We start from the raw sequence: 26171 nt of genomic DNA, 5'->3' as shown, positions 1-26171 counted from the left end.
TTCTCTCCACACGGTGAGAGACACTGGTCCCATTTGCCTTGTTCTTCTTTATTTTTTTTGTCGTTTTTTTAAAGTCTTTTCCCCCCTAACCAGACGTCAAGAGTTAAACTCCGTAAAAAGTTCCTGGCGCCCTTCAAATTAAGGCCATGAAGATTCAAGAAAGAAAAAACACTTTTGTTTTCAAATATATCTAGAAAACTAAAATTTAAACACTAGAACATAAAAAAGAGTGAAAAGAAACTGTAGCTTAATATCTGAGGAAGACAATCTCTGTGTGTATCTCAAACTTGACTCCCCCCCCCTCTTCCAATTACAAAATAAACTTCATCACCTACCTGCGCATTCAACCTTTTTTTTTTTGTTCTTTTTGTTTTTTTATTGGTAGTAGAGAATTTTCTTTGAGAAACTTTTGGAGCTTCAGCCCAGCCCCTCAGGCAGAATCCCAGACTAAACAATTTCACTTCTTTGCACTGTGCCCCGCAATTTTTTTTTCCTCCATCCCCTCGCTCAGCTCTTCGCCTCCTTCCTCTCGTTTGTGTGTTTTTTCTTTCTTTCATTCTTTTTTTTTTTTTCTCGTAGGCCAGGTAGGAAATGAAAAAATTGTCTCTTTTTTGGTGCCTGGGCAATCTGGAAGCAATCTCTTTCTATTCTCTTTTTTCTCCTCACATTCACAGTGCAGCCACCTTCTGTCTCAAGGCAACGCTGTCACAGGAACATTCGCTCAGGCCGTTGCTATCTGATGAAAGAGGAGAGAACAGACACGGAGAGAGAGGGAGAGAGGGAGGGAGAGAGAGAGAGAGAGAGAGGCTGTAATCAAAGCACGATATTACAAACACACAGGAGTTAAAGAGCTGACAGTGCAGGAGGAGGAGGACTGACGCTAAATGAAACATGTTTAACGGTCGTGTGGAGGGTCAGAGGAGCTGCCGGCTAGAGGAGCAAATGACAACAGCTGCCAGGACGCACACTTCAGTCATTTTATAACAACAACATTAATTTTAGGATCAGTATTAAGGTCGAAGAAACTTAACACAAACATAAGTCGAAGAGAAACTAGCTCCTCCTGATTTCACTGCCCTTGAAATATATATTTTAATGATCTAATATGAGTTAACTAAAAAGTGAGTGATATGAAAACCCTCAACATTTAACTTTATATATTATCAATAAACTGTTTGTCTTCTGATGCGTTGAACTTTCTGGAAATCAAAAAGAGAAATTATAATGATAAAAATAACCAGACAGCATCATGGTGTAAATATCCAACATGTTAAAGTACGATTTCACTTAAACACAACTTATATCTCACCCTGAATCTTTTAAGGAATAGATGCCTTGGCACAATATTTAAAATGTGTATGATTCATGGACTTTTTAGATATGAACTGAAGATCCTAACTATTAAATGTAATATCAAATATAGTCACATCCCCCTCCTCTGTGCACATACCAGTTAAAAGCATGCATAGTAGAGCATGGCGCGTCTCAAAGGCCGAACTTACTTGGACTGGTATGAGTAAGCAGGAACATGGTCGGCACCACTGTCCACCTGCATCTGTTGCTGCTGGCCTACCACCTCCTGTGATGAGGGAGCCACAGACTGGGGGGAGTTGTCCGTCACCACTCCCTGAAGGGACACACACACACACACAGGAGGAACTGTGTCAGCTCCCACCTCTTAACAAGCGTCTCCCTGCAGCGCTCAGCACTTTTTAAGAAGTGTGTGTGAGGAGTAATATTCTCTCCTCTTCTGTCGACTGGTTACATAAAACTGTGTCACTTCCTGTTTGTCTGTCCTGGAGCAGGAAACAAGGGTTTCAGAATTTTTATTCTCCCTCAAACTGAGGTTGTAAGGAAGTTTATGTTGATCATGTCCAGATTAATTAAAAATAAATGTTTACAAAATAATGTGATTTCTGTTTGATAAAGATTTTGTTTGACACCCTAAAGAAAACTAGAAACAATATCTGTCTTAACAAATATAACAATATATCAACACCCAGAGGACAATTGAAATTATACAAATCATATTGTGTACTCTCAATTTGATTGATATGGATATATATATGTAATATGGAGACTATACCTGCCTAAATATATATATCTATTTATTTAAATAATGCAAATATTAACTTCAATATCTCCTTATGCATATGCACAAATCCAGTCTACATCCCTGGGCCTCGTACTGTTCTCTACCCATAATATTCTGTCTGTAGTGAAAGATGTTTTTTGTTATGTACATTTTCTCTGTATTTCAATTACTTTTTTCATTATGCATTTGTATTTTATTTCATACTGCCACGTATCTATCTGCTGCTGCAACCGGTGAATTCCCCCAGTGTCAAAGTTTATCTTATTATCTATGTCTTAAGAACGCCTCTGTGCACTGACTCCATCACAACAGCCTCTCAGCCCTCGTATGTGAGGAGCATTACCAATGGCCGCCGTCATCGAGTCGTCTAAATCACTTTTAATAAGCTCTCAAGGAGACTCCGCCCTGTCCATACATCAGCCCTCCAGACACCGGCTGATACAGTGATGTAGCCAGCCCCCCCCCCTCCCCCCGCTGCTGACGCCGGCAGTGAGAGCACGACAGCGAGGATGAAATCGGTAAGAGGCGCCGCGGGCTACACTGCAACTACATCTCTCTCCTCTGTCCGACTCCTTCACGAAGGGGGACTGCAAACTTTCTGCGGAAGAGGAGGAGGAGGAGGAGGAGGTGGTGGGCAAGGGGAGTCTGGGAGGAAGGGGGGAGGAGCGACTAATGGCTCTGTCAGGGGGAAACTGTCATTGTGCGTGGCTGGTGGGCGAGCCGGAGCTGAATGGCTGACGGATGTGTGTGTTCCAGCTACCTACCAGCTCCAACCGGCTGTGGTGGGTGTGTGTGGGGGGGGGGGGGGGGCAGAAAGAGAGAGGGAGAGAGGGAGGGAGGGAGAGAGAGAGAGAGAGAGAGAGAGAGAGAGACAGAGAAAGACAGAGACAGCACCTCAGGCACTGTGTCTCACTTCAGCTCCTGTCATCTGATACACGACTGATAGTCCATCTGAATACGAGCGCCCTGTCAGCCAGCCGACAGCCGGCCGCTCTGCCCCCCCCCCCCCCCCCCCCCGCTTTCCACGTTCATCATTTCTCCGGCTGCACTGCCCGAACCGGCCAGGAGCTCAGACAGCCGGCGAGCAAGTGACAAACTCTGCACAGCACTTCCAATGTCTTTCCCGACTACTGTAAAACTTCTGACTCATCCGGCTTTCACTCGCAGGTTTCCCTCATCGTTATTTGCTTGCTGCTGCTGCTGGTGGTGCTGGTGGTGGTGCCGGTGGTGCTGGTGGTGGTGGGGAGAGCGGGGGGGAGGCCATTTTTATTTTGGGGGAGCGTGAGAGCAATTTACAGCACACTTCAAATGTCGTCCGTCTCCTTAATGACTGTTTGGGTCTATTGTGTGCGGGAGAGCAGCGTTTAGAGACGGCAGAGTGAGTGCTTGTCTCTGTGAGTGAGTGGGCTGTCAGCTGTAATGATGTCCTCCTCTGGGTAAATGTCAACAGATTTCTGATCAGCGTTAATCACCGTGTGCGTGAGTGTGCGTCTTACTTCGACAGGGACGGCTGTTGGAGGCACAGGAGTGTACTGGGGAATGTAGGTCCCTTGCATAGGCGCCGCGGCGGCTGCAGCAGTCATGTACTGAAACACAAACAGAAGAAACACACAACATCATCATCAACAATCATCATCATCAAGCCTTGCGTATGAAAACTCCTGCTGCTAACATGAAAACACCAAACACCAAATGCCAATCCACTAGTAGACAGGAAACACTTCCCAGGGATCAGACACTGATATTGCAAGTTTGAAAAACAAGAGCCTGCTGTGCCCTCAGCATCCTTTGGAGGGCGCTAAGAGAATATGCTCAGCAGAGGAGAGGAGAGGAGAGGAGAGTGTGTGAGGTAGACGGAGGAGAAGGAGGAAGAGGAGTCCTGCTGCTCCACCAAGACTTCACAGGCTGGCAAAATGCACCGGGCCACGGCTGAGGAGAAGATAAAAAATAAAACAGAAAGCTGAAGGGAAAGAGGGAGACGGAGAGAGAAAGAGAGGGAGGGAGGGAGAGAGAAAGGAGGAAGCAGGAGGTCTGTTGCCTGTGGCCTATATTCCTTTAGTCATGGCTGCTCTGGCTTTTAACTGGGTGCTCTCTCGCTCCATGAAGGCCATTTTACAGATGTGACACAGGTTTGGTTACATGACAGCCGCGGGGCTTTCACATGCAATATGAATGAGGACACGGCACTTTGTGTGAGGCTCTTCCCTGGACTTGCTGTGAATGCACAGTGTGTGCGTGTGTGTGGTGAACAAGTGCCAGTGTGCGACTTTTTTAATTAACACATGTCGGTGCATAAAAAATGACTTATCACTGTTTGTCGTCCAACTGTGCACGTGCATGTGTGTGTTCTCCAGTTTGCAGCTGTGTGATGGGAACCTACGTGCGTGTGTGCGTGAGTGTGTGAGTGTGTGTGTGTGTGTGTGTGAGTGTGTGTGAGCAAGACAGACAAAGACAAAGAGGCTTGGAACGATAATGCTGCAGTACGGATGTGATCCCAGATAAAAGCCACCAGGCTGCGTCCCCCCCCCCCCCTTCTCCTCCTCTTCCTGATGCTTTTCCGGACCAAGAAAAAAAAGAGGAAGTACAATCCCCTCTTTTTATGTCTTATTTTTCCCCTCTGCCTCTCAGTCCCTCTTGCCAATGCTAAAAAGCGTGGCGGCACTATGCAGTGGGAGGCAGTAATGGAGGGGTTGTGCCGGGCTGCGGAGCCCTTCTTGGCCGTGGGCCCGGCGGTGGTGGTGAAGTGTCATTACCGGCAGCGTTGCTAATGGATCGGGTACGGCTCCACTGCTCACCGCTAATGAGAGCAGCTAAAGGCCATGGACACGGGTGATTAACTCCCCCACCGACGCCACACATGGCCAGGAGGACGCTCCCTGGGATGGAGGCTCATGTCGGTCCGTGTGCGAGTGTGACTGTGTGGGTCTGCGCGTGTGGATTTGAGGTTATCACATCTTCCGGGCTGTCACACTCCAGGACGGGGGTGGGGGGGTGGGGGACATATCCAGACTTCCTGACACATTACCACATTACCTCTTTCCGTGTCATCCCCTTTTCCCCTCTCACCTTCCTGTCACCCCCTCCCCTCGCCCCCCCCACACTCAGCTCTCTCCCTCTCAACCTGCTATCTTCTAAAAGGGCCGATCAGATTGTTGAAGTGACCTTCTCCCTGGAGGATCTAAACCATGCATACCAATTTTCATCTGGACTTTTCTTTCTTTTTCTTTTTCCCCCCCCCGTTCCCCATTAACTTATTCAGCCGCCTCACCTGTGAGGGCCGCATGAAAGCAAATGAAGGCAAAGACGGAGATAATTAGCAATATCAGAATCTCCCTGTCAAAGTAGAGCGTCCATTTGAAATGTTAGATATTTTCTCCGCGGGGCTGCAAAAAGGAATTTAAATGAGATTTAACAAGACATTTTAATAAGATACCATTTTCTTCTTCCACCATAACCATTAGTTAACCTATTTAATGTGGCAGGTTGAGCAGGGGGCATCCCCCCCGCCCCCCCCACCGCGCTGCCGTGGCGTGTCACAGGCATGTCAAGCCCGGCGTCTGCTAATGGGGGTTGCTATGGCAATAAAGATGATTTTTTTTGTCCAATTTTCAATCTTTTAATATTTTCCTGTCCAAAGTCAGGGAGCAGGTTTGTGCAATATAAAGCATCCCTAATTGGCAATAAATGGGGTATCACACACACACACACACACACACACACACACACACAGCTGTGCCTGAAGCAGATGGCACGTGTGTGTGTGTGTCTGTGTGAGTGTTTGATGAACAGGAGGATTGAACACTTCCTTAACGAGGCCGGTGTGAGGAGACTCCTTAAGTTTCTTCTCTGCCATCACTCTCAATGACACACACCTATAACTACAGTATAAAGTCACACACCCGCAATGCAGCAGTGCTCGGATGAAAATCCATAGAACAGCCGGCACCGCTCCGGAGCCGCGGAGGTTCGGGCCTCTGCACCTCAATGAAGAAGAGAGGATTTATGTTATGGTGGCTGGGGAGGACGAGGGGGGGGGGGGGCAGTTTGCTTCGTGCACATCCACATGAATATTAGTTCTTTTAAATGTAGCAGGGCACGTTAGCATGCTTAAATGTTCAAATAAATCACCGCCTCCTCTGTGTCTGTCTGTCAGCCGGCCTCCACACCCATCCACCCCCCCCCGCCGTGTTGACACGCTGTTCTGCCACCTCGTCGGCGAGGTGGAGGATAACAGTTGGTCAAGGCGAGAGCAAGCAGCCACTCAGCCGAGGTTATTAATGGCAGGGCGGCGTGGGGATGGGCTCTGATGACTATTGATCTCAATGACTATTGATCTCAGCCGTGGCGCTGGAGACACGATGGGAACTATCAGAGCTGCACACACCGGCGGCCGTGAATCACACCGCTGCACCACTTAAACCATAATAAGCCCCTCCATATCTCGGCCCCTCCACTTTGAGATCACCCGGGCCCGAGGAGATTTACCCCGGTGAAAATCAGTGTCATCTGTTAAATCACCTCTTTAAACACACTCTTATCCGCAGGGTTGCTGTTTATCATTCTGCTATTTTAATATTTACTATTCCACAGTGAGGAGCTTTTGACCACCAGTAAGGAGCAGATATTCCCCATTTGACTTGTGCATGCACAGAAAATGCACATTCCTACTAATGGTTTCCTAATATTCCATCGATTTTACAATGTCTGCTGCTGCTGGAAAGTTACGAGGATGACGATGAGGTTTGTCACTGCCAGTGAAACCTTTTCACGTTGCACAGACTCATTCACATATTGATCTGTGCAGCTTTAAGTTTGGCTTCGATGCTACAAAGGTAAAGAAACACAAAATAAGCAGTAAACACTTATTATCCGGATCCAGCGTTTCAGGCACAAGGAGCGAGGACACTCGGGACTCTGCTGCATACTAACTGGGTACTTACAAGACCAGCTTTAAATTTACTGCATGCATTTTAATATCAAAAGAACACAATATAGTCACGACCAGCCAGTTCTTGCACCAGAGTTCCTGGCTACAGGCCTTTAAACACATTGAGGACACATTGTAAATTTAAAGAAATGCCACAAAAGGTTGTTCCACCCCGAACAACTACTTTCAAGGTGTTCAAGGCATCAGCCGGGTGTCAACGTGTGTTACCTCTCGAACGAGGAGCTGCAGCAGGAGAGAGCACAGGCCGTCGACTTCCACGACTGAGTACAGGTTAAATTTAGCCGTGCACATTTAGGGAGATGCAGAATAACACGCTGTAGTTCCACTCACCCCCCCCCCCCCCCCCCCCCCCCCCCCTCGTAGAAAACCAAGGGAATCCGCACAGATAATAGAGGCAAACGCTTCACACAAATCTGTCTATCAGGGACACAGGAGCTGTCAATCACCGCTGCATGGCACGACAGGAATAGGATGGAGAACACAGAGGGAAGGTCACCTCTCGTCATGTCACACACACTATGTCGCCCACACACTAACGCACACAAGCTGACATACATGTACGTACAGAAACACACATATTCTATAGTGACAAACAGAGCGTTGCAGCATCCTACACATGCACAACAACAACAACAGGGGAAGTGAAAACACAGGACACGAGAGATAGAGTCCTGTTAAATGGTGAAGGCTGTGAGATAGTAAATAAATCAGTGACGGAGCAATATGCACCAAACACGGGGAGATAAATCAGCGAGGGGCCTGGATGGCGTGTGTTTATGTGTGGCATCCATAAACAGTGAGCCTGAGGTTCTTTAACATTCAGTAATCAAGTGGTTCAGCCCACAGACGCTGGTGAAAACACAACAGTTCTCTGGAGAAAGCAGATGAATTCCAAAGCGGTGACCATCGAAACCAGCACCGATCCAGGCTTCCCCCCCTCGCCACACCTAGTTGAACCAGCCAAACCCTCTGTGCCGATCCGGAGCAAAACAACACGCACTTCATCGGAAAAGCTACGGACCGGGAACATTTGGTTTTCTCTTCCTTAGAGAGAAGAAGAAGAGGAAGAAGAAGGAAGAAGCCACGGCCAAACACAAACAGCCGCAGAGAGTCGTGGAACAGCCAAGAGGTGTGGCTCCTCCTCAGTGGCCACGGGCTGTTGTGTTAAGTTGTTGACTTTGGAGACGCTGCCCGTGGCAGGTGCAGGAAGCTGCTGTGGTGAAGGTTGAGTCACATGACCAGCGGGGGCGAGCAGAACAACAACGTGTGCACCACTTGAGGAATGTGCTCTAAGAATATGTCAAGTCCAGTTTACTACACGGTGAGTTACAGACGCTGGTTCCTCACCCTCTCTCTCTCTCTTTACTCTCTCAACTAGGCTGTATAAAACAGGGCGTCCACATCTGGCTTCAGAATTAGCATCGTATAGGAAACGTGTCTCAATTCCCACAGATGATCGAGTGTGGCATAACGTGTGAGCAGCGCCGCAACTGAAAAGTTATGATACACAGCACATTGCCTCGGGAGAGCTAAGCAGGCAGAAAAGGGGGGAGAGAGAGAGAGAGAGAGAGAGAGAGAGAGAGAAAGCGCCTTAACCCACTTTCTCCTCTAACACAAGCCATCAAACATCAGAAGCCATCATCATAGATTAGCCTGTCTCTAATCCTGGTTGTTAGCACAGCTGGGGCAGATTAGGGAGGGGGCATTCCTGACAGAGCCAACATGGCGTCACAGTCGCTGACAGCTCACCTGGAAACACACGGGGAACTGTACAATACGGCACTGTTTCAATCACGCACGCTCACACAATAACACACGGGGGGGGGGGGGGGGGGGGGGGGGGGATCAGACGAAGCGCCGGAGCAAAGCTGCCGGCCTGCTTGCCCCCAGGCTGCAGGGTTAGGGCAGGAAGTCGGGCTTCAGAACTGTGTGACACCTCTAAGTCGACTTGATCCTGAAAGAGGAGGGGGGGGGGGGGGGGGGGTGACCATGGGCATATATGCTCGTGCCTGAAATAAGGAAAACTGACGGCGTGATGGGCCTGACGTGCGATCCAGAGAGCGAGGGAGACGGAGAGTGTGAGAAAGAAACAGAAATTAGAGGGTGAAAGTGAGGACGCTGGAGAACAGAGGGCCCCCGTCCCAGCGCTAAGCCTCACAGGAAATCTGTTTAATGTGGAAGATCAGGGAGGAAATATGCTCTCTCAGTGTCTGGCAGTGGAAGCATGCAGCGTGAAGCAAATGATACGGCGGCTCCATGGCCGAGCACATGTGGCGACAGACTGAGAAGGTTTGTCTCGCTCAGGAAAATCCGCTATTACTCCGTGTGCACTTTGTTCCTGGACTAAATGATAAAAGGTCTCCACTTGCTGCTGGGACAAAAACCTACAGTGTACCAGACACATGCTGGTTTTATTTCTCAATCTGTAGAGTGGGTGTAGCCGGATATTAAATATTTGACAAAATAATAACAGTAAAGTGGAGTCTCCATCTTTAAATGGACTTATAGTTCTGGCCAATGCTTTTACTGCACTGGCAGAGTACCGGCTACCTTCTACCAATCAACACATTAAGGTCGTTTCAGACAGGAACTCTGGAAAATGTCAGAAAAAATGAGTCTGGACATTTTTTTCCCTCACATGTGAAGAACATTCAGTCTGTGACATGTTAGAAACCAACGCGCCCACTCGCCCGCTGTGAGTCTTCAGGATGTCGTCCTGCTGCACTTTCACATCGGGCTCACTTGGAGGTTTTCCAGATATAAGGGAATTCACTGGAAAATGTCCGAAGCAACTCACTGGGACATTTGTGTTCTCACATACAGCCCCCGTATGTATATGTAAATATAAACAGTAGCTTAAAATCACAAAATGTTTAGTAAGGATGTGTAAATTGCTGGATTTTTAAGGGCTAACAGGCTGAAAATGACATTAGTTTAATGTTGCTTGTGGAGAATCACCACTTGAAGTCTGAAGACAGGAGCTGGCGGCTGTAAAACCAGACCTGGGCTCATGTTTGGATGCTTGTGTCATGTGAGTGGTTGTATTGCAGCGCGGGGGGGGGGGGAACTCACACTTCCTGTTGTGCCCAGGGACATATGGTTCATCTGCTGGGCGAGAGGACCCATCATGCTGGCAGGCTGCATGGACATAGTGTGGTCCATGCCTGGCGTGATCACTGCACCCTGGTGGAGAAGATGGGGAGAAGGTTGAGAGGAAAGCAGGAGGAGAAGGAAACATGTGCGTTGTGTACAATTATAATGATTCCATTTGTATTATCTATTTTTTGTTATTTAGCAGAATTACAGAAAAACTACTAAACTGATTCCCATGAAAGTTTGTGGAGGTGTTGGGCTGTGACCCATTCAGGAAGAAACCATTCAAATTTGGTTCAGATCTGGATCAGTGCCATTCTAGTTTCAGCATCAGTCTCCTCATAATGCAGATATGTCAGACTGTAGTTGAACTAAGTGACCGAAGAAGCTTCTTGGACGAGAACTCAAACAAAGTCCTCAGGTGTCCTCAAACCAACTTTTCTTGGACAGCCACAGCAAAGCAAACATAGAAGTCAGTAAACAAGCAAACTGAATTCACAAGTGACGTGAAGTATATATATATATACTGTATATACACAAGAGCATATAGACGAGAGGATGAAGTGTAGGGGAAACCCGCGGTGGCGTTCAGGGTTAATGGAGGTGAGGCAGGAAGCAGGGGGTGTGTTCTTATACTAAAGTAAAACTAAAGTTTAAGAAAACAAAGAGGAGGATGGAGAAGGTGTGGCTGAGGAGAGGGTTGACATGAGGACAACACATGGACGGTGTCAGCACACGGGGATGTTTGCACGATCAATGCTCACTATTGTCTTTGGTCTATCACATCTTTGATATCTGCTGCTGATTATCAACAATTTGGGTATGTGAGGTTTATTGATTGTTGAACGAGGATCTCTCTCTCTCTCCCTCCCCCTCCCTCCCTCTCCCTCTCCCTCCCTCCCTCTCTCTCTCTCCCAGGTCTCCCCTCAGGGCGTAGCGTGTGGCGTGTTTTCCCCGGCGGCCGGACGAGAACGCTGGAAGCCTGTTTTTTTTTTCACGGTGCAGTGGAACATGAGGGAAAGTGATGAAACCATTGTTGCTCTTTCATCCCTTGTCATGATGGCTCCATTTCCCTGGCACCGAAGCCTCGAGAGGAAAGCATTAAAAACCCAAGCTTCCTCTGCGCCTCTCTTCTCACTCTGTGTGTGTCTGTGTCAGTGTGTGTGTGTGGGTGAGCCTGCAACGCACTGTGTGTTACAGCATTCGTGCACGAGGGTGAAAGCGACTGACTGTGCTCGTGAGTGTGACTCTCTGATGGTGTGTGTCTGCGGGTGTGTGCGCCCCACTGGTGACTGTGTGTGGGCCTATTGGAAACCCAACTGTGCGGACGCAGCCTGTCAGAACCGCTCTGCTTGTCGACTCCCTGCATTCACATCATAGATAACTCTCTCTCTCTCCTCCCCCCCGTCTCTCTCCCTCTCCCCCTCCGTACGCCCACTTCACGTGATCCTTCCCTGATTTAAAGCTCTGCATAGAACAAAAAGGGAAGAAGTGTTCAAACCTAAACGTGTTACAACACAAGTGGTCGGTCACATGCTTTTCTGAAACAGTAAAGTACAGCAAATACTAACTAAAGATTTCAAAATTAATGAATCAGAGTAAAAACTCTTTTCCAATCATGGAATCTAGTGAAGTAGAAACGCAAACTTGCCCAAAATGGAAATAACTAGCACTTAGTCCGTTTCCGTCACAGGCTGCTACAGACGGAGGAAATAGGAGAGGGAGAGCGAGAGAGAGAGAGAGAGAGACGGTGAGGACAGGGGAGAGATGATTAAGGAGAGAGCTGATGGAGGTCACGAGGAAGACGAGAGCGAGGAGATACGGCGGGGGGGGGGGAGGCAGGAGGGAGAGTTAGAGAGAAGGGACTCACCGGGAGGGAGCGAGACGAGACAAAGAAAAGGGGAAGACAGAAGACAGAGGGTGAGGAAGAGGGAAGGAAAATGAAAGAGAGGAGTGGGAGGAAAGCGGTCGGAGCTGTGGGCTACCTGTTACCGATTCAGCCTCTGACAATGCCTCTTATAATGGGAGAGGGAGAGCAACGGAAAGGCTTAATTCACAGACGTGTCAGGCAGAGTTAAGCCGATTTGTGATTTCGATTTTCTGTGTTTGTGAGACTGAGTGTCTGTGAGAGAGGGGTTTTCACTATGTGTGTGTGTGTTATGTCTGTCTGGTTGTGTCTGCCTACTGACTAAAGAGGAAGGAAAATGAGAAAGAGACTGACACAAATAGACAATATATGTTTTTGATTTGTCCTCCTTGTGCGTGCATGTCTCTGTGGATGTCTCCGTGCGTGTGGTGCTTGTATATATATATATATGTGTGTGTGTGTGTGTGTGTGTGCCCATCTGTGTGTGTGTGTGTGCCCGTCTAAGTGCATGTGGCTGTAATAAAACCCCCATCCTGCTGAAGCTGGTATTGATCCTGCTCTGGCCAGAGGACAGATGATATCAGCCCCCGCGTTGTTAAAGACGTTGATGTGCACTCTCCGACCTGAGACAATGTACAGTAAATAAGAGATCTTGTAAAAATCTAACAGCCGGCCGTGTTTTTTAATGGCCGCTCATTGCAGAGTAAATAGTGTAACGCTCAAGCGGATGCAACGCTGATCCGTATCAGCGGCTATCAGGAGATTTGCTGAAACTGTAAAAAAGGTACAAACACGTAAATGTCACTCAGTGTTTTTAATCCTCTGATGAAGCTGCAGCTTCTCCTCACAGGCTGCAGGAGGTTTATGTTCCTGTTTCTCTCTACATGGAATAAAGATGCAGTCGGGCAGGTGGGTCTACCAGAGTCGAGATCCTTTACTCAGCAGTTCACATCATTGTGTTAAAACGACCATTAAAATTAAAGGTCTTCATTTAATGATTTATTTGATCAAAAGTTCTCAAAGTACAAAAGTACTCAAACTACTCATTAAGCAGAGAAAAACTGCCTCTGTGAGTATTCATTATCTTTTATACTAAGGGACTCTACATTAATGCACGAGTGGTGTTTTACTTTTATATTTGGATGAGATGGAGCTAATTTTAAGCTTTGTGTCTATAATGCTGGGTCCTTAAAAATCATTGCATTTTATCAGGTTATATTCCATTCAGTAAAAAGTGCAGCACATCCCGTGGAATTTAGAGAAGCAGAAATGGAAACTAGCAGAAAAACTGAATTAATCAAGCAGCAAAGGTATTTAGTTATTCATTCCACAACAACTAGTATAAATAAATGCTAAATACATAATATATAATAAGTCAAATAAGCAAACAGTAAAAAAAGAAATGAATATCTACTTTGTGAAGGATGCAGTTTAGAGAAATTCCTATAAATACTGGACGAGTAAACCATTTAATGAAGCATGACAAACGGTAAATAGTCAATTATCTTCAAAGTGTAAATGAAAATTAAACTTATACGCGAGTGAAGTGGAATGTGGAATGTCTTCTGCAGCAGCTCCGGATCATATCATCTGATTCTCACGACTTTAAAACTCTGCATCAGCATCAAACAGACAGATCAGAGCTTCCCCGCAGCTTCGCTCATCTCCATTACTGCTGCAGGTTCTAATATCCAACATCATTGCTTCCCGACACTGTTGCTTCGAACCAGCGTTAATATATCGCTTCCTTCAGGCGGTGGCAGTGCCCTCCCTGCAAGTGAAAACAGCCCGAGGCCACAATAAGAGAAGCTCACAAGTTGATTCCTCCCGTCATAGGCCCTGAAGTTTCTCTGGTTATTGAAAGAAAGTGTTGTAAACAAATCTTTCACTAATCTCTAAGAGCCTGCAACGCAAGAGAGCAACTTCATTTTAGAAAGTGAAATGTAAAAGTTGGGGGCAGTTGTGATCCTGACCCGTCCGCCCCATGAAAGTAGATCCTCGCTTTATGTGAGAGATGATTCCTCTGCATGTGAGTCTCTGTGGTTTGGATGCCTATGGTGGTGTGTGTGTGTTAAAATGTGTCGTGCACCCTGCAGGACACTTGCATGAGGTGTTCCAGCTCCAGTGTGTTTCTGCTTAAGCCCCAGCTCTACAAAGTGACCCACACACACAGAGAGAAGCTAAGCCTGTTCAGCCAGTGGTTATCGGTGTGGAGGTCCTGGTGTCACAGAACATCTGCAGATGATTGACTGGTAACCACATGCAGCCATGAGGCCTCCCAACCTGTAGCGCAGTGAAGGTTATGAGAGTGTAGATATTGTGTGAATGTCTTTATTCTCATAACGTTTACAGAAGCTGCCCACCACTTTGCCTTCGCCTCCTTCAACTTGGACCACAGTTTCCAGACGCCCCCTCAGGCACCTTCTCTCTTTGGGTAAGCCCTGAGAGAGGAGCCAGCATCCTGAGTCTTTAACTCTAATCCACAGCAGGAATCCCTCTCTGGGCCCGAGCTGCTTTCACACATGCACCGACCTCCAGACGTTCTCCTGAAATGTGAGAATGCAAATGTCCGAGTCCGTTGCTCCAGACGTTTGCCGGCAGTTACCGGGAAAAATGGCCGGAAAATGTCAGACTGAGCCCATGTGAGAATGAAGCGCCCTTAACACCCAATATACAATAACTAGGAAGGTGAAAAGCTAATTTGAGCCAGGTGGACAGCGACGCAGATGGAAGCTTATCTCAAACTGTAATTTGAGAATCTAATTTTCTGAGGGTTTTGAAAAAAAAAGCTTAATTACAAACGCGAGACAAACCTACAGGGGGAAAGAGAATCATCACAGTGACAATGAGGTAGCTGGGGGGCGGGGGGGGGGGGGGGGGGGGGGGGGGGGGGGGCGCTGTACGTTAACAGATTAACATATGGAGTCGGGGACTGATGAAGGATTTCTCACCTCTGGCAAAGATGCTTATCTGCAGCGCATCTATTTGTCTTCCGCCTCGACGTGAAAATGAGACGGATGATGGATCAGCCTCCTTCCACGTATTGATTCATTTGTCTGTCCTCACAGAGGGTGAGGACGGAATTACTGTAAAAATGCTTTGCCACTGAAATGAACAATTCGAGGGGTAGACGTAGTTCAAGGTTACAATAAAGGGACACATATTGTTCATAACCGTGTCTTTTCTTATGAGGGTGTCAAGCTGTTATTGGACATGAACTGAAGACACGGGACATTTTCCTGAATTTTCCAAGAGCGCAAATGTCAGCTGCAGATATTTTATCGGGACTTTTCATGCCAGTCCCTGAGTAACATGTCTAAGTGAAGCCTTGTGAGAACACAGCAGGAGAGTGTTGGTGACGTGGGAGCGTTGATGAAACACAATAGAAGCAAACTGTAAATAAAACAACAAAACTAAAAGAAAACAAATATCTCAGGATGACAATAGGAGACATACAAGTAGACGAATATGTGAACTTCAGGAGCTCTCAGCGATAAGAGGCAGACACCGGTGTAATGTGCTGTAAAATAAAAAACACCTGATTTCCTCCCTCTGCGGTTTTCCACCCCCCCCGCACCCCCCCGCCAGGATTCTTCCATTTTCCCTTTGTTATGAGCACACTATCTCCTGCTGTGTACTTTATATGCAAACTTTGAAAACTATTTCTGGAGTTCATGTCTTAAAAGGGACTTAGTGGTTGAGAAAGAGAAAAAAATCTAATCACATGATCCCTATCCAGACTGTTTATGATGATTAAATGCTTATCGTGATGAGGTAATGGTCAAAAAGGAACCACAGAGTTGATGGTGACGCAATACCAGGATGGATTTATAGTGTGTGTGTGTGTGTGTGTGTGAGTGTGTGTGTGTGAGAGAGGATAAGGCGCTAGATGAAGCATGTAACAGTATTTGTCATGTCTTCATGGGAGGTCCATTCCTCTCCACGCTCGGACGGCGCTTGTTTATCAGCCGCTCTCTGACAGGCTCCTGTAGACGAATGGATCATTTCACACACGGGGATCTCTCCAGATTTCATTTTGTACTCCATTTACAATAGTAAAAAAAAGATTAGAAATCCAATTAGAAAACAAAGCCAGTTAATAGAGCTGGTCCAACCGAGCCCGTCGGCTTTTGTCTCCAAATACATCTTATTGCTGCCACTGCGATTTGGATTTTCTCAAGGTAATATCCAAAAGCTTAGAGGGAAGATGCTGCTGCTCCATCTCTCCGTCAGTCACCCTGTGGCACTCCGACAATATCTCTCTTTTATGTATGAAACTTTAACCCTGAACAGGCAATTTCTGCTGGCATCTGCACAGCAAAAAAAAAAAAAATTCAGTTTTACTCTGAAAGGGCAGAGAGAGAGAGGAGAGAAGGAGAGAGAGAGAGAGAGAGAGAGGTAACGATGGGACGAAAAGATAGAGAGAGGAGCAAAAGAGCAGCGAGAGCAACTCAAGGACAACTGTAGCCCCGTCTCCAATTCTGCCTCGCCAGTCAAATCCACGAGAGCGACATAATGTTCTCGCTCCGAAATCCGCAGAGCGTTTTTAATGTCAAGCGGAGAGATGGGTATCACACACTGCACCGGTTCACCCCCCCCCCCCCCCCCCCGTCCGATCGGGACAGATAGTTATGCTTCAATTCTAAGAGGCCCCGGTGAGCTGCTATTCAAAGCCCGGGGAGCTCAGGGAGAGACGCTGGCCGGGGGGTGCAACGTCGGGGAATTCAATAATTCACCTTCAGTATGTAAGGGCCAGTGCACTCCAGCAAATACACACTTGAAGCACATGCGGTTCACAGAGAGGAAAATTGGGAGGAGAGGAAAGAGAGGAGGGATAAGTCAGGGGGAACGACAGCGATGCTGCGCCTGACTGCAGCTCCTCCGACGAGAAGTGAATCTGAGCGTCTGCGCGTGAGATTGATGATCCGCACGTAAGTGAGATTTATCATTAGGAATAAAAAATGTGTGTTTCCGCACTCAAACAATGCGTCGTGTGCGTTTATGCAGTTGTGTGAGTCTGCGTTTGTGTGTGTTTGGCCTTCAGCGGCTTTCAGTTTTCACTTCTCCGAGGTCCGCTGACTTGTGGTGCGCCGGCCGAGGAGGCGAGCGCTCATGCTGCTCTGACATCCTGCCGCCTAACTGCGGAGAGGAGAGAGGGATGACAAGTCAAGGGGGGGGGGGGGGGGTTTGGAGAATAGACAGAAACCTCATTTCGCTGTCCACTTTAAAAAAAACACTGTCACTTTCTATCAAGTTTCACTCCGAGTGCATCTAAGCCATTAATTGGGGATAAACCATTTTTGGGGGTAAAACTGCTCCTTCTTCTTTTCACGGCTAACAAGGTTCAGACTCCTCCACGGGATGAAGTCGAGTCTCGAACGGGCGAACTTGTCAAACTTAATCTAGTCAGAGGAAAATAAAGACCTTTGACAAAGCGTTTCGTACAGTAACGTTCGGCTTAATGTGCAATAAGAACAACTCTCAGCCGGGTAGTTAAAGTAAATGTTGGTACGTCAGGAAGATCGAGCAAGAGTCAAAGCTACGTCCCCAAAACAAATGAACGTGCTAATTTCGGGGGTCAATACTAAAGGAAAGATAAAAATAAAGAAATACAGTAGGGGATAGCTAATTAAAGCTTTTAAACATCCTTCAACTAACAAGCCCAATTTGTCCTTGTAAGATCTACTGTACTTAACACTGTTCAGGTCAGTGTACGGTTTCTTAGCGAGCTCTTGATCCCAGTGGAAGGCGACTTCTCACCCGGACTATTTATCATGACTGTCTTCATAGTGGGAAGTAACAGGGGGCGTGTCAAAGGGTAATTACGCCCTGGAATTTAGCAGGAGGCTTCTCATGCAGCCTATTTGGAAACTTCAGGGGCGCAGTGGCACAACGGTTGTAGGAGGAGCGGCCTTGTGGCTACTTAGTGTGTGACGTATTGGACAATTACCAGTTACAAACGTTTATCCAAACGCTCTCCCAGTTACATAAGTGGTTCTTCAGGGGGACTGAGTGGAAAGATGCCAGAGTATCATAACTTAGATCTGAGCTGCTCTGATCTTCATGACCTATAGTTTTCTGACACCCCTGGGGAGTAAATAATAATAAAAAAAATGTTTTTGCATATGTATGAAATGCAGCATGTTTAATAGTGAGCAGAGAGTAGTATAGTGTACCCTTTTTGTTTTTACAGTCCAGTAGTTTCCCAAACTAGGAGCCGTGGGACGTCCCGAGCCACAGAATGATGGTTGCAGGATGATTTACCGAAATCAAATACAATTTCTAAACAATTCAAAGTGGCTTATTTCAACCATAACTTTTATTCAAGCTAAAAATACTTCTGTCTTTGCCTCAATGTGACAGCATCAGCTGCAGCAGGAAAGTCTACAGAACCACTGCAACATGTGAACCTGTTCAAATCAATATCTTTTGGGATAACGACGCTTCCAAGTCTCAGGCACGATTATTTTGAAGGTCATGGGCTGAAAATGGGCTTTTACACACATACTCTGAAGTTCAGCATGGTGCACTCTATCGTAGATGGAGAGAGATTTCGGACACAACCCAGGTTCTGTTCTACACGGTCTCACTGGCTAGCTGTGACCTCTCTCCGCACCACGCTTGGCCGCCTCCATATTGCTCGGACAACAGGAGCACCATTGCACAACGCTCCACCGGCCCAACACGAGGCATGTGGCGGTAGAAGCCAAATTGCAGCACAATCAATTGGTTTTTAATGCTTTGAGTAGCTCCCCGGGCTCTTGAAGCTAGCACGCTTGGCTAATTCGATGTGATTCAGTGAGCCGGTGGCAGGTTGTGTGAGTGTAAGGGCCGGTCTGCTGTGGATGTGGCTGGTAGGCTGGTAGCAGATATAAGCGCGTATCATGAAGGGAGACAGATTGGTAGCTATGATCCATTGACGGCTGTGACAGCTGGGGTTAGTGCCGAGCAGCCGTTTGGTGACAAAGAACACAATAGAGACAGGGCCATGGGGACGGATACAGCCACATGGCTGCTGCTGGCAGGAAGGCATGATGAGAAAGACACAACGGTACAGTACGGCTACCGGCTAATGGCTGCTGCCAGCAGCTTCAACAGGCCTCATGACATGAGGCTGGTTGAGAAGAACCAGTATTTACCACACCCATGACAATAAACACAATAACACACAGAGGACACAGACATTAGCAGCGACACAAACTACAATCGAATCGAATCGCAAGATGACAACTTAGCCGCTGGCAGGCAAATAATTTGGGGCTCCCGGTGAAGACGGTTGATCTCAGTCTTTCCTTTGCCGACTGTGTTTACAGTTTGAGTTTCTTTTATCACACACACAACACAAACAATAATACATTTGTAGGTGCTTTATGTCCAGATGGCTTTTTAACTAATCTCTATTAAAAGCATTTATCTGCACATTAAAAAGCTAATAGCTGGTGCATAACAGTCAATGTGTTCTTCTTGTCTTGTTCTCCAAAATGAAATGGGAACCAGAAGGCTTCCAGAACCCAAATCCTGTCCCTCGCCTACAGATTCTGCATATTCACATGAAGAGTTTACACAAACTAACTCAAATGACATCCTCACTGTCGTAACAGGTAGCTTCATCAGGAAAGTGAAGCCCTGTTTGCAAAATGTGTAAAAGTATGGCAGGAAAGGGAGAGTTGCAATACAGGCAGGAAAAGCAGGAGTTAATGTGGCCGAGAGGCAAACTGAGCTGCAGCTGGGTGTGGCGTGAGTGTGTGTGTGTCTGTGTGTGTGTGTGTGTCTGTCTGCATGGTGGCCTACTGCGACCAGATTACGTGTTCACTGTCCCCCAGCAGGGATGGAAGTGAGATGGGTAGGAGCGAGTGGTAAATGGCCACAGTGGGGAGCCCCGCGGCTGGTTGAGCACTCCTCCACTGAGTGAGTGAGTGAGTGAGTGCCGGGCCATCGGCTGCAGAGTCCGGCGTTTCCCGATGTGTTCGGTTGCAGGCGACTCACAAACAGTCGTCCTGGTGCCTGAGCCCAACTGTGTTATTGACACTTTCATGGATTGGCTTGAGGCTAAAACCCCTTTGTGCTGGAAAGCAGCAACAGCGAGAGCTTAAAGAAAATATCAATTAATTTCATTTTCAGAGAGCTTTTTAAAAGTCTGAGGTTGTTAACACTGTCACCTCACAAGTTCTCTCAGGGTCTGCACGGGATTCATCCCACAGGTTGATGGGAGATTCTAAATTGACCAAAGGTGTGAGTGTGAGTGTCAGCTGGGATCGGCTCCATCTCCCCTGCCACCCTCAGAGGATAAGACATATAGATAATGGAGGGATGGATGGATATTAACATCAACACCAGATTATCTTCATTGTCACTTCAAACCTATATTAACTGTTATTACATTTGCCCTTTTCATTTTACAGCTATAATTATCAAATATGTTATTATAAGGCTTTCAGGTTGTTAAGAGTCTGTTTATACTCTGTGTATTATTTTCAGTAGTGTGTAGTTTCTAAGCACCATAGATCTTAATTATTTTCCAAAACATCGTGGGTCATAACTCATAATGCACCTGCATGCATATGCATTGGCTCATTAGAAGAGAAAAGTGAACTTTGATACTAAAGCATGATTTAAATTATGCAGCATGATTTCATTAGAGGTAACGTTGGCAGAAAAAGAAAAAAAGAAACACAACCTCAGGTTACCCTCAGGGTGGAAATGTCTTTTTCAAAGAGAAAGCAACTTGCTGCATCAATAAAATTATAACCACAGTATAATATTGACATGCTTGTTATACACTGAAGCCTTTGCACGGTTCTGCAGTAACTAGATGTGTGAATGAGTTCTTTTGCAGACTATCAGTCGTTCATTGAGGAAATCCTAGTCTGTGATGGAGTGAGACTGTAAAAAGAATCAAACACATGATCCCTCGACTGGTTCGGAGCCTCGATCGGTGAAAGAAGCGAGAGCAGAGGAGAACAAAGTCCACTGACTGTGCTTCAGGGGCCAGAAAGAGCCTCAAGCAAACAGTAAAGCCTCTGGCAGAGCGGTTTAAAACCTCTGAGCAACTAAATGAGAACATTTATGATGCTCGGATCAATTAAAGCTGAACCTTAAAACAATTTACTTGAGTACAAATGCTTATTTTTTTGCTTTAACATTAGGGAGACAGATCTGGGAAATATTCCATGCGATGCTGTAGGTACATTACGGAAAATATTCTGAAACCAGACAAGCACGCGGGGCTGTTTCAAGTTTTCCAAAACAAATTCAATGTTTAGATTTGTAATGAAAAAGGAAAACATCCGTCAAATCCCAATCCAACGTGAAGTTTCTCTGCTAAAAGGAAAATATGATTTTTGTCAGTGATTATAATATTAAATGATTCATTAACCGAGTCTGTGACCTAGAAAAACAGGATTTTTTTTTTTTTGGGACTCGCAGGAGGCGAGCGCTCTGCACTCTTCCTCCTCCGAAGATGACTGAACACCGTCGGATGCAGTGCAGCTACCTCACTGGTGCACACTGTGTTGTCGGGGAGCTAAATCTAATTACTGTTAATTATTTTTTCCCCCTGTCTCGGCTGGAAACCCAGAGCGACCGTCTGCAGCCTGTCTGTGTTGGTAAATGATGCTGAATCGCTTCCTGGCACAGACGACACCTATAAACATCCAACTCCAGAAATCACCTAAATATTTCAGTGTATTTAGGGAAAGATGGAAACAAGAGGGACAGTTTGGTTTTATGGAGCTCTGCGTTGTAATTGCAGCACAACAGTAGTGTAATCATTGAGCTATCATAACTTTATATGTGGTGCATGTGTGCGATTTAGTTGCCTCAACACTTTCAACAGAAGGGGAATGTGTTCTAAAAAACTAATTCCCTGTTACTTTCTTATATGTCATGGCTCTTTATGTATAAATAGAAATCCATATAAAACTATAGCTACATATAAAAACTTAAATGTCCCTCAGTAGAGTTTCATTCATAGATATCAGTTTCCCTAAATGAGAACAAATTATTCTCTGGGGAAACCGAGAAAAGGTCAAATAAAAAAAATAAATAAAAAACTCGGATATGGATCTGAACCAAAATTGAACAGGTGCTTCCCTGACTCATATCCAACCCTTTCACCACTTTCCATGGAAATCTGCTCAGTTTTTTTTTATTTCATCTTACAAACAAGCAAACGTAATACAATCTAGCATCCTCTAAACTATTCAACAGTGATTTAAAGTAAAATCTCTTTTCAGAGTTTCCTCTAAAACCTTTTAACACTGTGCAGAATGGAAAAAACATAGATTTTCAATGCCGTTGGGTCCCAGAGGGGAATCCGGGCCAGCTACTACAAGGTGAATGGTAGACTACTTACTGTAGGTTGCATAACATATTGTTGATGAGGCATCCATGACGTATTATGGACCTGAGGACAAACACATAAAATGTAATATTATGGTAACAACATAAATTCTCCTCAGTTTTTTCCGCATATTCTTTCTTGCCAGATCCATTTAGTATCCAGCCCACATTAAGCAATAAACGCCGTTTAAATATTCACAATATGTTCAAATACTTCTTCAAAATGATAGCGCTGGTTTTTAATGCACCACAACGGATGAGCTTTACTCAGATTAAGCCGAGCCAGAGACTTGAAGAAAGAATTGTCTGGAGGCAGTAAATGTCTCTGCTGCCTCATTATTTAACAGTAGAACTTGTGCATATAGAGACGATAAATTAGGCAGCTTCACTATATTATAATTAGAATAATATTAAAAACTATGATTTCCAGTGGAATCATTTTCCAGTGGAATAATTTCACAATTTATGTCTCGGCCACAGAAAGTCTCAAACTAAATACATTACAAAAAAATGATGTATTTCCTTCCCTCATATATGGGATAAGATGTTTTAAATACATATATTTTTAGAACAGCTTTTGGTTATGCATGTCAGTGACAGTGTCATATATGTCACTTCCATATTTGCATTTATCGCCATATACACTTTTACACCAAATGTTGAACATTAAACTGGTTTTGATGCTGAACATTAAAAGATGACATCGTCTTTCAACTCTTATCTTGAAAGGACTTTTGCTGATTATTGAACATTTAATACATTTTGGGAGTCCTCAGGTTATGACAGGGGCGGTGTGGCCTAGGTGGTAGAGTGGTGGTTCTTCAACAAGAAGGTTGCCGGTTCAAATCCGACTCTTCCCCATCTGCATGCCGAAGTGTCCTTGGCAAGATACTGAACCCCTAAATGGCCCCTCATAAATGTTGAGTGTAATAATTGTAAGTCGCTTTGGACAAAAGCGTCAGCCAAATGACATATAATAATAATAATAATGTCGCTCGACTCATGTGTATTAGTTTTATCAAAATAAAACTAAACATGGATTCTTTCCTGCTTCCTTTCAGTACGATTGAGATAAAGTATTGGAAACACAAGGGAGGGTTAGTGGGCTGAAGGGTTCTGAAAACTCTTTGGACCGTCCACTAGACGAGACCAACAACTTCCTGCAGGATTATTACTTATCGACAAATAACAGATCTTCTCTTTTTCACACATACAAAGCTGAAGGAGATCCAAGTTACATTCACAGGTGAGGAATGACAGAGTAAAAGTGATGGTGAAACAGAGACAGAGGCCAGTATCAAGAGACTGGAGGGACGGGGGGGGGGGGCAAACACAGCTCTCCGATGGGCTGCAGGGAGGAATTAGACAGCTTGTAGCAGACAAACACGCAGGCTGGCCGCTGATCCTGGTAAAACGATTAGATTAAACAAAGACAAACACGGATTCATTTGCTATAAGAGCAATCAATCCTCCGAGCCAACCCGAACGCGTGATCTGGATCCACAGCTAAACAAGCCTCGGATCCCGCAGCGCGCAGCCAAGTCCGTTTGTTTGCACAAGGCAATATTTGTTCTCCCGCAGCTGAGCGGGACAGCAGAGGGACACAGAGGAGGCTTATCTTTACTCACTTAACTTCAGCATTCTCCAACCAGGATATGCTGCAGGACCATCATGCGATTTATCAAATAGGAGTGTTGGGAGCGGGGGGTTTAACACAGAGGCTCCTTTACACTGGGCTCATCGGGGCCCGGCCCAGATGAAAGGAGATAAAAGAAAAATGTGGTAAAATATATTTGCTCATCACTCAAAAAGGGTTTTATATAGTCAGGTGAGATTTCTGCTGAGTTAATACTGATGCTTTAGTTTTATATTCAACCCAAACTCATTTAAATCCACAGCTCATGTTTTCCCTTCTATCCCAGGTCATGTGGCTTGTTTAATGTTTTTCTGCATCTTTTAAAAATCTAAGATAATTTCAGATTCATGATGTGCGAGTTAAAAACATGTCTCTGCTTATCTGCCCCCCCCCCCATTTCCTTCCAGACCCTCGTTGCACCATCCGACATGCCTCAAAACTGATATTAAATAATCTGCCAACGCAAATATCATCACATCACATGCATAATGAATGAGTTATTAATAGCAAAAGTTTAGAGCAAATAAACAGAAGCTAACATTCAACTACTGACTCGATAAAGAGGAGAGCAGTCACAAACTGTATCTGATGACTGGTTCTCCCTGTCTGCTCAGGTACACTCTGCCAGATCTGAGATCTGTTTACACAAGTCAAGAGCAGGTCAATAAATTTGCATTTCTGATTCTCTGATAGGAGGCCCTGATGAACATCACCTGAAACAGCGCCCCCTACAGCTTCATCATCATCAATATAACATAACAAGCCTTTAGTTAATGTTTTAAAATGGATTCTGTTCTATCAGATTTAGGCACAAAACAAAGGTCTTGGTTTCAGTCCCATAGCGAAGTTTGATGTTTTGTTAAAGTGGCACGATTCCATCTGCTCCATCCTCCTCATATCGAGACTCTGTCACCCATCTTCCTCCTACGTGTCATGATTACTGCAGCCACTAGAGGTCAGTGAGGAATAAAATGTAACTGTGGGTCATAATAAGCTGCTGTCAAATTTTAGGGGAGGCCAGTTTTCCAAAATGAACCTTTCTACTATCTTACTATTGCAGACATTGTTACTGTCATAATGTTAATGGAAGTCATTGTATTTGAGCATCAGCATCATTCACAACTGCAGCTATTTTTGTGGCTTTACTTTGCGTGATCTTGATCGTACATGTGAGAATGTGAGACATTTAACAAATGATGTATTCTAGCACTATGTTATAAGATGGATTTGACTCAAAATATTAAAAAACACTGAAGGAAAAAATAAAAAACAAAACCACCGACAGATCTGTCATCTGTTACGTTTCCTTTTGTGTTCCCAGATCTGAAGGTTTGTGCCAATTCTTGTGCAGATGACGACTTCATTTCAACTCCTCTTGATTAACTCGAGTCTTGACTTGGACGTACAAACATCGCTGACGGATTGAGTTTGTTTATTCTTCATTTCAACAGGTAGTAAGGGAACAGTTACTCCACAGCTACAGCCGGTTCAGGGTCACTGACCTCAGGAGCGACCTCTGGCTGAACCCCACCGCTTGTGTTGCCGTTTTAAAACAGCCTGTCAGTCAATACGCCAAAAAGCCAGAACTCAGTCAGTCGTTCAGCCGCTCGTTTAGCCAGTCAGTAAACCAGCCTGCAGCCACACTTCCCACCAGCCAGCCAGTCACATACTGTATTTAGTGCCCAGTGAGCCGGCCTGCAGAGCCAGTGATGTAAACCAGGCCGCGGCTGGCTGGCGGCACTAGCCCAGATCTTGGTGGTGATCTGGCCTGGACTGGATCCTGTCATGCGGATCATCAAAGCTGATTTTTTTTTCCGGGAAACAAAGCCAATCATGATTCAAGCTCCTCTCCGGAGCCGGGCTCCAAAAGAACACACCGCTGCTGGCAGGGGTCATTTCCACATTTGATAAATCAATGCCGTTAAAACAGGAGCTCAAAAGAAAATATCCACTCGCCATAAACATGAAAGTGTAACTGACATGTACAGTGATTTCTATGCTCCTCGAGATTTTCATTACCAAGGTAATAGTTTCCATCATAAAAGAAAGTGATTTCCTTTTGTCTGGCCTGTCTGTCTCGTCTCCCCCTTTTTCTTCTGCCTCTGCGCCTTTGTACTTGAACAGAAGACGAAGGACTCACCTTCCTGCCGTGACTGGCTGAAGGGCAATCTTACAGGAAGCGGCGGCAGAG

General features: G+C 45.7%; 1 protein-coding gene across 3 annotated transcripts in view; it reads right to left on the bottom strand.

Moving 5' to 3' along the window:
* Nucleotides 1-349: 349 nt before the first annotated feature.
* The window catches only part of rbms3 (RNA binding motif, single stranded interacting protein), a 246819-nt gene continuing 220997 nt past the window's right edge, over nucleotides 350-26171 (bottom strand). For 2 of the 3 annotated variants that reach the window (XM_053446877.1, XM_053446878.1), the window contains exons 10-14: nucleotides 22358-22408; nucleotides 10116-10226; nucleotides 3592-3681; nucleotides 1503-1627; nucleotides 350-736 (exon numbers count right to left, since the gene is read on the bottom strand). In XM_053446877.1, coding sequence (XP_053302852.1) covers nucleotides 733-736; nucleotides 1503-1627; nucleotides 3592-3681; nucleotides 10116-10226; nucleotides 22358-22408 — 381 coding nt within the window. In that variant the 3' untranslated portion in view covers nucleotides 350-732. The remainder of the gene's footprint in view (nucleotides 737-1502; nucleotides 1628-3591; nucleotides 3682-10115; nucleotides 10227-22357; nucleotides 22409-26171) is intronic. The other variant, XM_053446879.1, reaches the window with a different exon arrangement.

The sequence above is a fragment of the Pleuronectes platessa genome, chromosome 18 (genome assembly GCF_947347685.1).
Source record: "Pleuronectes platessa chromosome 18, fPlePla1.1, whole genome shotgun sequence".
Lineage (NCBI taxonomy): Eukaryota > Metazoa > Chordata > Actinopteri > Pleuronectiformes > Pleuronectidae > Pleuronectes > Pleuronectes platessa.
Note: the sequence above shows the minus strand (reverse complement) of the source record. Positions and strands in the feature narration are given on the sequence as shown.